The sequence below is a fragment of the Mytilus trossulus genome, unplaced genomic scaffold, assembly GCF_036588685.1.
Source record: "Mytilus trossulus isolate FHL-02 unplaced genomic scaffold, PNRI_Mtr1.1.1.hap1 h1tg000247l__unscaffolded, whole genome shotgun sequence".
Taxonomy (NCBI): domain Eukaryota; kingdom Metazoa; phylum Mollusca; class Bivalvia; order Mytilida; family Mytilidae; genus Mytilus; species Mytilus trossulus.
This window is the reverse complement of record NW_026963318.1, coordinates 1,954,057-1,967,693: the sequence shown is the minus strand read 5'-3', so window position 1 is coordinate 1,967,693 and position 13,637 is coordinate 1,954,057. Positions and strand designations below refer to the sequence as shown.

The 13,637-nt window shown below is 29.8% G+C and overlaps 1 protein-coding gene across 1 annotated transcript; it reads right to left on the bottom strand.

Moving 5' to 3' along the window:
* Positions 1-618: 618 nt before the first annotated feature.
* Positions 619-10,553, bottom strand: LOC134701664 (caspase-3-like). The gene is made up of 5 exons (XM_063562800.1): positions 10,469-10,553; positions 7,999-8,189; positions 6,429-6,513; positions 5,804-5,980; positions 619-836 (listed from the first exon to the last, which is right to left on the bottom strand). Exons 2-5 carry the CDS (start codon positions 8,110-8,112, stop codon positions 619-621), a joined length of 594 nt encoding a protein of 197 aa, XP_063418870.1. The 5' UTR covers positions 8,113-8,189; positions 10,469-10,553.
* Between the last annotated feature and the right edge of the window lie 3,084 nt (positions 10,554-13,637).

Below are 13,637 nucleotides of genomic sequence, written 5' to 3'. Positions count from 1 at the left end.
GGGTACACAATTATAAGATAATCAGTACCTCTTAAGTTTTCTTAATGTTTTTGAAAATCAAGAATTAAATGTATAGTCAAATTGTATTTTCTGACATATTACATGTATCTAATTCTTACGGTTTATACAAATAACTTGATACTGTTCATGTCGTTTAAAATGGAATTTCGGCAAAGTAAAAACAATATGCAAAATTCCCATACCTTATAACTAAACCCAAATAGAGCTCTCTGTGTTCAATCAACTTAATCAGATTTTATTCGTATATAACCCGATAATGATAATAGCAATCTGAGCACACAATCGCAATGAAATACTACTATAGGAAGTAGAAACCATTCACAATGACGTGCAACTGATCATTTTTTCATCGCTGTACCTGTGGTATCTGTTGACATCAGGAAAGTTACCTTAAAAAAACCCTCCCCCAACCCCAAAAAAACAAAAACAAAAACGAAGAAAATCTTGCGATTGTAAAATATTTTGATTTTTATTATACTAAAAATATCGAATTGGCGAAATAATGATCATGTACTATTCTAGTACATGTACACACACACACACACACACACACACATATATATATATATATATTTATATATAAATATATATTGAGATCTATAAGTAAATATCCTTGGTTGTTTTTGTTTCACTATTTGGCATCATGCATCTTTTGCCCCCAAGCTCGTACGTCGGATTATTTGATAATTCTCTTCTAACTATCTTTAATATTTCTTCCAAATCCTTCTGTAAGTTACCCTCTGCAACTGCTAAAAACGCTTGAATAAACCAGGATCCAGTCCAGTTTCCTCTAATTTTCCGGAAAGATTGATATCCTTAACAGAAAAAAGTATTCGATTAAAATATACATGTAGAATCATATTCAAAACAGTGTGGTCCTGGCCATTGATTGACGACCTAAATTATCCCATTGACTGTGACAGATTAGGTGAACGTTTGTCTGTAACGACCATTGCTCACTTCTTACTTATTATAGAATTTAAACTGTGGGGTACCCAAAGGTTCTCAACGCCTTTAATAATAAAATAATCAGAAACATTATTCAGGAATAACCTTTATGTTTTGATTTATATTATTGATATAAATCAACACATCGTATTATTCCGGATTCGTTTTTCGAATTGCTTTATTAAGGTTTTGAGAACCTTTGGTGACCCCACAGATTCAGTGTCTTTAAAAAGTACATAGTGAGCAGTGATTGTTACCGACAAACGTTCACCTAATCTGTCCCAGTCAATTGGATAATTTAGGTCGTCAATCAATGGCCAGGACCACACTGTTTCGAATATGATTCTATGTATATCTACAGTTAGTGGATATAGTATATAAAAGTTCATCAAGTCAAACCAGAGCAAATTATTCAACTGTTCAGTGCTGATTATTTTGTTTGTCTTCTTTAAATATCATAGCATTTATACCTATGGTAACAGCGTGTGTGTTGTTACTGATATGTTACAGCAGGTGATGTATTTATTTGTAGATATAGGATAAAAACCATCATATAAAAAATTGTCAAAATAATGTTTTTGATTGTAAGTAGCTTTTAACAGCATTATGGAATTGTTTTATACTAGACTAAAACCGCATTCATCCAATGTGTATGTTGTATTTTTGTGTGCTTTGAGAGAACGTAAAAATTCTAACCACTGATTTTTTTTAAACGCAGGGTAAAATAGACTAATAAAAGATGGATAGTGTCATGTCTTGAAGATAAAAAAAACCCATGCAGAAACAGTTAACGTTGCTTTGTGAGTTTTTAAAAAGGTTTTATAGAAAAATAAAGTTGTGAGTTACGTTACTGTTAAGATATTACACGCCTTAATCAATAAAAATACACCAATGGCAAAAGAAAATAAATTTCTTTATGATGATTTGAATAAAATAAAACATGGAATATGTGGTACATCTAAAAAAAATTACTTGGAATTATAAAAAAAACCTAATTCAATTACTTGATTCAAGTAATTGAAATTGTCAAAATTATTGATCATTGATAGTAATTATTGGTGATGTTAAGTAATTTCAAGTAAATACAAGTAATTTATTTTTTCAGTATTTCTAAGTAATCCAATTCAGTAAACAAAATAATCAACATAAGTAATTCTAAGTAATATTTTAAGTAATTTCAAGTATTTATTACAAGTAAATACTAGTAATAAAACAAGTAATTGTAAGTAATTAACAGTAAAACGTCAAGTAATTCATAGTTATGTAATAATCCAAGCAATTTCAAGTAATCCTTAGTAATAATCTTAAGTAATACCGTAAAATAATAAGTAATTACAAGTAATCATTAGTAATAATTTCTAGTAATTCTGAGTAATAACTTTTATTAATCCTAAGTAATAATTGTAAGTAGTCTTAGTAATGATTTTAAGTGATTCGTAGTAAATAGTTTGAAGTAATTCTTAGTAATAATTTCAAGTAATTCTTAATTAAAATCTTAGTAATTCAAAATAATAATTCAAGTAATTCTAATTTAAAGTAATCTGCTTTAAGTACACGAGTTCAAGAAAACAAAATCTTATCAATGAAATATTTATTGAAGAACAGTTTAAGAGGAAATACTCTCTGTACTGATTAATCTACACTCACATAGATTTGTATGTCATGTGCTGCTATTTATAGGCATTTACTTATAATATATCTACAGATTGAAATAAAATTTCTACACTGTTTTATTATAAATGCATATAATTTGAAATAGTAACATACCTTTTTAAATAATAATCATATACTATATCCTTTGTTATAATCCATTTCTCTTGTTTGTTGTAAGTTAACATGGGCAACCTCCCCAGCAACTCTTTGTGTTATATTTTCATTTAATTGAATAAGTACACAAAGAGTAGCCAGAAACATGAAAACCCACAAAGTGTCCTTTTGTAAGGTTCTCATTTCCTTTCGTGTGTGTAACTCGTGTAAGTATTTCTGCAAACTCTGTAAACTTTTGTTCAAATTCAAAACTGAATGAGCTCCAGCCAATTTTCAAAAATAGCTCACCAAAGTCAAATGAAACCTTAATTCTGATTGGCCGAATTTATTTCAGTCTCAAATCAAAAACTACTTATTAAAAGTACAGGAAATATTATACAATTTTGTACATTTATAATAAATAGTTAATTTTTAATTTTAGTAAAACTAAGTCATGTTAATTTTACATTATAAAATTTATAAAATTATATTAAAAATAGATAATAATAATTTGAGGATATTTTGAAATGAAAATAGGTTAAGTTATGACTAGTAATTCTTTATACTAAGTAATTCCGATCCAAAGTTTTAAGCAATTCAAAGTATTATCAAAAATTAGGCTATTTTTTCATTTTGGAATTATTTTTAATTATGTAATTTGCATGATTTCTTGTGCTTAAAATTCCATGTTTATTCTGCATTATTATTTTTAAGCATTGCATACTACTTTCCATACAATGTATTTTGTATAGATAATGTTGTGCACAGCACAGTACATTCTATTGAAAATGTGTTATCTGCTTTGAAATAGAAAGTGTTGGGCGCTACACTGAACATTAGAATACAGATTATATATGAAATTTATGAAAATTTTCAAGCACAGGAAATTATGTAAATTTCATATAATTGAATATATTTCCAAGTTGGAATAATTGCCTGTTAAAAGAATATTGTTGAAATTTTCAAATTATGGAGTAAAACTATATAGTAATCATGTTTAGTAATTTATATTATTCTACCTAGTAATGAGAAGTATTTTTTTCAAGTAATCAGAAGTAATTTTAGTAAATCATTTACTGCATTTAAGTAAAAATAAATTACTAAGTAATTTTTGAAATTGTTTTACTAAATTCAAGTAATCAATATTTACTTAAATCTATTTGGATTACTTAAATCAAGTAAAAAAATAAATTAACTAATTTCAAGTAATTCCTTCAGAACATTTAGTAAAACTTAGTAAAAGTAAGTAATTGTAAGTAATTGTAAGTAAATATGTAAGTAATATAATTACTCAAAATGAGTAAAGAAAAAAATACTAAGTAATTGTTTTTTAGTGTGTATGATTAACATATTTACAATTTTAGTTTTCAGCTCCCGAATAACCTTTAATCTTCTCCGAACAACTTTCTGACGTCTGGCAACACTCACTTTAAAAATCGTGACGTCAAAATGTTTGGAATTTGGATGTCAATGTTAACCTGTGTGAATTTACGTAATGACGGACACATATGCATGAATGTGTAAGTACGTCTATTGCATATGACACAACTTCCCACGCAAAAATCACATGACGTAGATGTATTCACTTATAGGTCACCATTATATCTCCAACACCGAGCAAGCAAAACCTTTATGATCATAGTCTTTTTTGGTCACGCCTCTGTGTCCTATAGGTACAGTGCATTGTGCCATTTGTCATCCATTCATATAATTATTCAGATTGAGTTATTTTTGGAGAAAAACGAGAAAAAAGGCATCCGGATATTGTCCCGTCATTGGACGAACTTTTAAATCAGATTAGTCTTCCGATTTGCGATTTTCTGTATACTTTGAACATACATATACAAAGAATAAAGTGTATTTTCAGAATTCTATCTGCTATTATTTTCAAGTTTACTATCCACGGCAGTCACCGAATTTATTAAATAGAGAGGGTCTGTATTCTATATCAATGACCACTATGGTCGGTTAGTAAAACTTAGAATTGAAAGTACATACACTATATTTATATAGTAATGAATGTTCATAATATACAGATAAGGTCTAAAAATATTCATGTGAACTTTTCATACCTTTTCTGAAATTCTCCAGTCATTATATCTTTTACAAAATTCATTGATTACAAAAAAAAAAGAAGATGTGGTATGATAACCATGTTGAGACAACTCTCCATAAGAGACCAATATGACACAGATATTAACAATTATAGGTTACCGTACGACCTTCAACAGCGAGCAAAGCCCATACCGCATACTCAGCTTTAAAAGGCCCCGAACTGACAATGAAAAACAATTCAAACCAGAAAACTAGCGGCCTTATTTATGTACAAAAAAATGAACGAAAAACAAATATGTAACACATAAACAAACAACCACTAAATTACAGGCTCCTTACTTGAATGTTCATAACATACTAAATGTATGTTCATATTGAAATTGGTAGAAAACCAAAAAATGGGAATATTGGAAATAAAGGAGAAGGGATAAAAAAAAAAGCATTTTCCTGTCCCTAATAACCTATGCCTTATGATACTTTTGCTGAAAATGTTCATAACATACTAAATGTATGTTCATATTGAAATTGATAAAAAAACAAAAAATGGGAATATTGGAAATAAAGGAGGAGGGATAAAAAAGCATTTTCCTGGCCCGGCCCCAATAACCTATGACTTATGATACTTTTGCTGAAATTCTCCAGTCATCAATAAAATTCTTCCAACAACACTTTTCATACTTTAAACTACGCTCTGAATTCCCGCGATTTCGCGGGTGTGTTCTAGTATAATTTGAAAGTTACAGGTAACATCCCCTTTTCTAATTTTAATTAGCAATTTGACGAATGATAAATAGTGACAAAATGTTTAATCCACAGTCTTCTACATACAGACATGAATACTAAGTCAATAACATGGTAGTTGTTTTGCATTCGTTTAACGTTTTTGAGCTTTTATTTTGCCTGTTGATGAATAACTATTCTTGGTGTATGGTGTTTGGTACTTTTTACGACGAATACAAACATAATTGATTGGATCAATGAGGTGATTTTAACATTTCTTTATGTCGTTAATGCGTTAAATACTGAAACATACCTGGTGTGGTGGCATATGCAACCAAAATATCACACTCGTTAGGTAGAAATACTGTTGGCGGCCATAGAGGAGCTGCATTTGCCAAATCAGCCGGTCCACTTTCAGACTCTATTTGCATAAACTTCTGATGTGTATCAGACCCTCGACACATGTCAAAGAAGAACACTTTTGGCTTACCTAATTTAACCGACAATAAATATAATTGTTATCTAATAAATTTCGATTATTTGAATTCGCATTTAGGTTTTTTGACGTTTTGTTACTTTTAATTTTATTTTGTGTCATCTTATTCTTGATTGTTAAACTTGTTGCAAACGCAGAAACTGATGCATTTATAATTCACATGATGAGAAATAAATGCTTTAAAATGCATGTTTTACGTTGACTTTGAACTCCTTGATTCCAAATAATACGGGACTATACGTTCCAGAAGATTAAGATGTACAATGCAAATGTAACGTTAGACTTGAAAGCAAAATTTGATTTCAAATTCATTGAAGTCCCTTCATAATGACTATATTAACACAACCTAGACACATGTACAGAATAATACAGCACAATCAGCATAATCAGAAACGATTGTTAAGACGTCAAATCACAAGATCTTTCAAACGTTTGTACATACCAATAAATTCAGCAACGGCGTTATTTCTGAAGAATTTGACGATCTCTTCTGGTGGAATCAGTCCATCTGTAGTCGCAATACCTGTCTGAAATAACAGTTAATTTTTATCATGAATATCTTTGGAAGTGAAATGGTATATAGACATTTTGAATGTTTTTCTATTGGACTTATACTTTGCTGAACATTATCCCAATTTTCCTTGACAATAAAAAGCATTTTTTAATGTTATTTTAGCGTTAATGCATTTGTTAGATTTGTAAATATTTGTCTCTATCTCGTTATATATTAATAAATTTAAAACGATGTTTTTTGTACATTTTAGTAAGTTTTCATCGTCTTCATCTCTAGGTGTTTGACTCCAGTTTAAAGAGATAGTTCCGCAATAAATAAAAAAAACAAAACGATTTCAAACTAATAGTTACTTAAACATTTGCTTTGAAAATATATTAATTTCATTAATCCTGCATTTGGGTATCTAAAATTATGTATTTGTATACTGTACATCAATTGCTTTTATTGCTGTTTAAGAATGTTGCATGAACTTTCGTGACCTCTGAATGTGTTTAACAGTCGTATCCAAATGACATTTGAGTATTTCCAATTAGTGCATGTTCCAGTCATCGGTTCATAATCAACATTCTGCGCACATACAAAAATGCAAGCAGAATTAACTCCATTTTCGATTGCGCAATTCACCAAGTTCAAAATTGACACACACAACAATGTTAATAATCAGGGAATGTATTGGTCAGTTCGAAATTCCGAGGCGTGTTACAAATCATAAACTTGTGCCTCAAATGGGATAATGTTTTGTTATTTCGTTTTACTGTTGGAATTAGTTTTTGTAATACATAGTTATTAGCTTTGAGCGCTGTACTATTGTTGACTATGCGAGTTTGTTTTCGGCATACTCTGTACCCGTTACTTGATTGAATGATTTTCCTTATAAAAATACAATGCAGGCTTCAAAGGTAAAATAATAATAAAAAAAATCTTTTAATTCGAAAATAAATGGAATAAATGTGAGATTTTTGTTGTTGTCATTTTATTTTTTTATCTTTTTGTCTTTGAACCACCAAATACAAAAATAATTGCAGTATAAAAAAAACAATAACTTTTTAGTGTCCTTAAATATAACATGTTTATCTCATCGGCTCGGAACATGATTAATAGCTCGCTGAAGCTTACATTACACCCGTTTTTAACATCGTATTAAAACAGTCGATATCTGAAGACACTTAACAGTTATTGATTACATATGACATATGATCGCGTTGTATATATGAGGATTAGTTATTCATATACTTGGCCTAATATCAGCATTTATGTTAGGGTGGGCTGTAGTTCTTTCAAAATGGCATAGACCTTAAAGTTGCGTTGGAACTGAGACTTTGTATGAACAGTTGTTTTAATGAGTATCTACCATAGTCTTAAGACAGTTTAAATATACTGGTAATGTCGTCTATTCAAAAGAGGGTCAAAAGATACCAGAAGGACAGTCAAACTACTAGTATGTGTATGGAAAGTATTAAAATGTTTACCATTTTGATTGTAATTTGGTAAAACTTACTTCGTTTCCATGACTCATGATGACGCAATAAAAGCTGTGATATTTGTGGGAATCTTTTTTTAAGCTGTTATTTTTTATATCCTCTAGGTATTGTTTTAATTCATCTATATTCATGTCGTCCTCATTATGCAACACTTTGTAATTAAGTTTCTCAAAGAAACCTTTCAAATCAGTAACATCTTTCTTTGAACCTACAAAATGTGTGTAATTTCAATATTAAGATTTAATGACCATACACATAAACTTTTAATTCTAGTATACTGAAAACAAAATTATTAAATCTAAATATTATATTCTGTGACACTGATATGTGTTCATAAAACACCAACCTTTCTTACATCCCTAGTTACAGTGAATCACAGAATCTGTTTCACAAATCTTCTTTCATACATAAGCCATTTTCCGATTTGATTCTGTTATTACACACTTATTAAACAAATAATTTCCCTTTTGTAATCGTAGACTGTTTTTATTGCCAATGCAAATCATGATGTATCAAAAGTGATGCATCGGCAGGTTGTACTATTTTTTCATCAAACAAATGCCTGATGTCAAAAGAATTTACCGTAACAACAAATGAATTTAATTAAAAAAATTGAAAACCTTAAAGATTACTCGCGTTATGCACAGATGAATTTGCTCTGTCTCCTAGTCCATCATTGTTAATAAACATCACTGCCACTCACCTCATAAGGGAGACAACAAAAACGGAATCTTTAATTACAGTGTCAATTACGGGAATTGGCAAAAAGACTATTGAAAATGAAAACGGGGAATGTGTCGAAAAGATAACAATCAATGGAAGAACACAAATCTTATATATTTATAAACATGTATGAAACATTTGTAAGCATATGATCAAATACCCTGCAGTCCGACATAGTCACTAGAAAAAAGAGGAGCTTCGATCGGAGACTCATACCTCCTACAAAAATCACTAGTTTTTGTCAATATGCAAATCTATCAATTATTTTCCCTTTAATTACACATTTTCGTTCATTTATCGGGTATGGTTCAAGAGAAGTTACATTAACAAACAGTTACAGTTGTAAATTAAGGAAACAATTCAATGTTCAAAGGGACAAAATATCAGGAAAAATAATTATATTTGCCTATCATTAGAACATCTCTACAGTAGGTTCTAATTATCTACAAAGTTACGTGATTGTCTGTTTTGGTTTCAGTAGACAGGAATAAAACTGACAGATGGACTGACGGACAGGTCAAATCATTAAACATGTACCCAACTCAAAGTATATATGAACAAGGATAAATTGAAAACTACGTTCAAACCTTTGATTCCGTTGGACAAAAATCGCAATTTTTATACGTGTGCATGTAAAACAAATTTCGTTGTGGAAGGGTCAAAATACAGCACAAACAACATTTTCCAAAAGACAAAAAAAGTGAAAAAGTATATTTAAACAAAACGCATTGGAATAACAGGTCGAACAACTGATGTTCTTTAACCCTGCTGACTACCATTGGCGATATACATATATATTTGTTTAACCTTCAAGGACTTGTGCCATTTTTGGTTAGAAATCAAATTTTGTATTCTTCTTTTAAAATACATTTTGAAATTTACGTCATTTGAACAATGTTTCAACTGATGCAACTACTTCATGCTTAGCTGTTTTAACCAAAACTGTGACCACCCCAGGTAATGATGTACACACAGTTGGCTACTGACCTTCTATTAAAGGCGAAATTCGAAATTTATTGCAATGTTCAAACAAAAGAGTTTTTTTAGTTAATAGAGTTAATGCAAATGCTAAAAAATTGATACACTCTTTGCTTTCAAATTGTTCGATCGTTAGGTTCATGATATATATATTAAGGACGAATTATTTACTACTAAGAAAAAATGAAATTCCTTTTATGTGAGTACTAGAATAATTCGTACACCAAAACGTGTTACCATTATAAAATAAAAATTCAAGAAAAACATGCAATTCAATGAAGAGTTAAATTACATGTTATAAAAGATATTTTAAATATTCCGAAATAAAAGAAAAATGGATTTGAATAATCGAATTGACCAAAAAGGTTTTGCTTCCTCGTCAGCAGAAGGATAATGAAACTTTTTCATTAAATATATATCACTATTAATCCATCGGTTGAGGTCTTGATTTTGACATTTGTTTATGGACTTTCTGTTTTTAATCCTCCTCGAAGTTCGATATGTTTGTTATTTATTTTTTTGTTAATCAAATTAAAGTAATATAGTGTTGTCAAATTATACCCGGAAAATGTTTCCGATTTGCTATGCGACGCATAGTGGTGAAAAAAAAGAGAAGTATAGCATGTTTCCTCGTGCTATTATTTAAAATTACGATTCTGTCAAACCGGATCGCAGTTTTGGCGTTTAAGATGTTTTAAGAGGGTTATGGTTAGGATAGGAGTGTTTAATTTTTGGCACTTTCAAAACAAAACTAAAAAAAAAAATACCGTTATACATTTAATTTACCTGTCCTTTGGTCAGGAGATCCAGTAAATTCAAAGTTTATTACCAGGAGTAACCCTTGCTGTTCTGGATTTTTTGTGTATACTTCTGACGTCTAGTTTAAAAAAACAATGCAATATGAGACAAGCTAAATATAATTAATTAATGTTGTTCGAAACATCTACGGTCACTGAATATGCGTGCAACTTTTATAAATCATTGCATGCTGAAAACATAATGCTTATACTGTGTTACCAGCAGCTCACGATGATCCCGTCAAAAGCTTATTGATTCGTTTTACAATTGTAAAATTAAAACTTGTTGAAGGCGTTGTATCAGAATGTCATAAACTCTCCCTACATGAAAATGTACCTAAGACTGTTTGTTGTCGTATTAATATCACAAATTAAATAAAACAAGGAATGAAATATTATGTAGTTTATGTCAATTGGCTCTGAATAAAACTTATCCGAAAATAATTAAATAGACGCTTAACTCTTCGTCATTAATTGAAACAAGTGTGTCAAGATTGATGTGTATATGTCAAGTCACTTACAGTATATCATGTGCCTGCTGTATAATGGTTAAAGTGCGATAACTCAAGAAATGAAAAGAAATATTTTGTTTACTAATCAGCTAATTATATCAATAATATTAAGTTCACTTATCCAAGTTATCCGAACATACAAGAGTAAGTCTGCGACATATGTACATTGACTGTAAAAGTCCTCAAACTGTAGAAGGACAACTTAAAAGCTTATATCTAGTGTACTCTTACACATTGTAATAACAATGCGGAGTTTCTAGAAAACTCCTAAGATACAGTGTAGAACATGTTGAAATTGATTTAGATTTAATGAGTTTACAATTGTTTTAAACATCGAACTGGAAAATGAGTTTGTAATATATAATAATCATAATAATAATATAATATTAGTTGACGATAATTGATATATATATAGAAAGCAAATTTAGAGATCTAACATTGTTGGGTTGATGTTTAGACGAATTATATATATGTTACAGTAAATAGGTGAAATTAGGAATTACATGTAAATACTAAAATTTAGGAAATACATGTAATTCCCGATGCACTTAGTAATTATATATAAATACAAGTAATTCCTAAAACTGCCCAGTTATTACCAGTAATTACTAATTTTTAAATGATCTTTTACACCTATTTACTAACTGTTAAAACAATGTTGTAATATGGTCAGCTGATCAAAAGTTATGGTAAAACCTACTTCTTTTTTGTTATTGGTGCATAAGCTACGAAATATATAGCAAATCAAATATGATTTTTGTGTTGTTAAGTCATTAATTATAATGAAATTAGAATTCACTTTTAGCAGGCAATCTCACTGGTTCTATTTTGTTAAATATGCTGAGAAACATGGTTGAGGAGTTGTTTACTTGCAAGTTAATAATTGGACCTCTTTGAATGTAAATTAATGTTAAGTTGGAAAAAACTAAGATCAGCTATAAGTAATATACGATAAAAGTATTATTTTACAAACTTTACTTCAAGATATTATCTTATGATCATAAACAAGCTTCTGTCCAAGTTTGGTGGAAACCCAGTCATAGTGAAAAGTTAATGTTAAATGGCATGATTTATTTACCTCTTAATATTTGTATTATGATCATAAACAAGCTTGTTTTCAAGTTTGGTAGAAATCCAGGATAATTTAAGAAAGTTATCAAAATTTAGCTGCTGATGACGGAACATAGGTTGGTTCGCTATGTCTCACGTTTTTGCGATAAAAGTCACATGCCTGCTCGACAAAAATGAAAATAATGTCAACAAAAGGGGTGAAATTTTAAGGTGACAAAAAGATTAGATTCATCACAAATGTCCGACAGAAGAAGTCCTTGTTGTCGCTTTGACACATTCCTCATTTCCTTTCTCAATTTTATAGTTAATAGATATAGGAAGATGTGGTATGAATGCAAATGAGAAAACTCTCAATTCAAGTAACATATTTTTTTTTAAAAGTAAACCATTGTATGTCAAGGTATGGCCTTCAATACTTAGCCTTGACTCGCACATAACAGCAAGCTATAAAAGCCTCCCAAAAATACTAGTGTAAAACCATTCAAACGGGAAAAAGAACAGTCCCCCTATTTTGTCATAGGGCAACTTGAAAAGCAAAATTAATATGAACAATAAGCTATCAAGATCCTGAATCACTCACCTGATTTGTTTAACTCAATTTATTCATCAATCATGATTTATATTTTTGAGTTATAATGTATATCAGTGTTTGCCTTAAATTGCTTCTTATTTTTTTTGGTCATATATGCCACAAAATGAATATATAAGTTATGTAGAAAATCATCAGATATAAACAAAATTTGAACTTGATCTGCAATTTGTCAACTTAATACCAGTTCTGAAATCAATATTTACAAGCATAAGGGGTAATTGTGGAGTTAATTTGCAAAGTTCAAGGACCACAACTCTGCACAAAATCATCAGCCTGAAACAAAATTTCAACTTCATCTATAACTTGTCTGGATAAAAGTTTTTACCAATTTTCAAATCAATATCACTTCAAACTTCCCACAAATGTCTGTCTAAATTTTGGATTGATATCAATGTCTTGCATGCTGATTTTTAGGGAGTTTCAAAACGTATTAAACCACCATGTTCCAGTTTCGATTCACAAACTCTAAAGAGTATGCAATTTTGATGTGCCTTATACATTTTTATTCTTTTATCCTTAAGTATAAGCCCTAAAAATCCCTATCCCTTTACTTTCTTGTTTGGTATCTTGAATTATGTCCTTAATTTCAAAACAAAAAAATCAAGTCAGTAAATAGCTGTAAAAATGACAAAAATAATCAGTAAATACCAGTAATCACTGAATCAACTAGTAAATACATGTAATTACTAAATTGGCTAGTGATTACAGGTATTTACTGAAATGTTTAGTAATTACATGTAATTCTTAATTTCACCTTTTTACTGTAACATATACATAATGTACACAGCCATGTATCACTGCTGGTGATCCAATGGATAAATCTGTTGTAGAGTTGTCATCTTACATTAATTTGTAGGATCCTTTACTATAGATAATTTAGCTGATCTGTAAAAATAACATCTCCATGCCTTATATATCATGTACTGTAGTACGACGCTAGATTAAAACTGACGTGGAAAGGTAACACCCGGCCACCGAGAGCT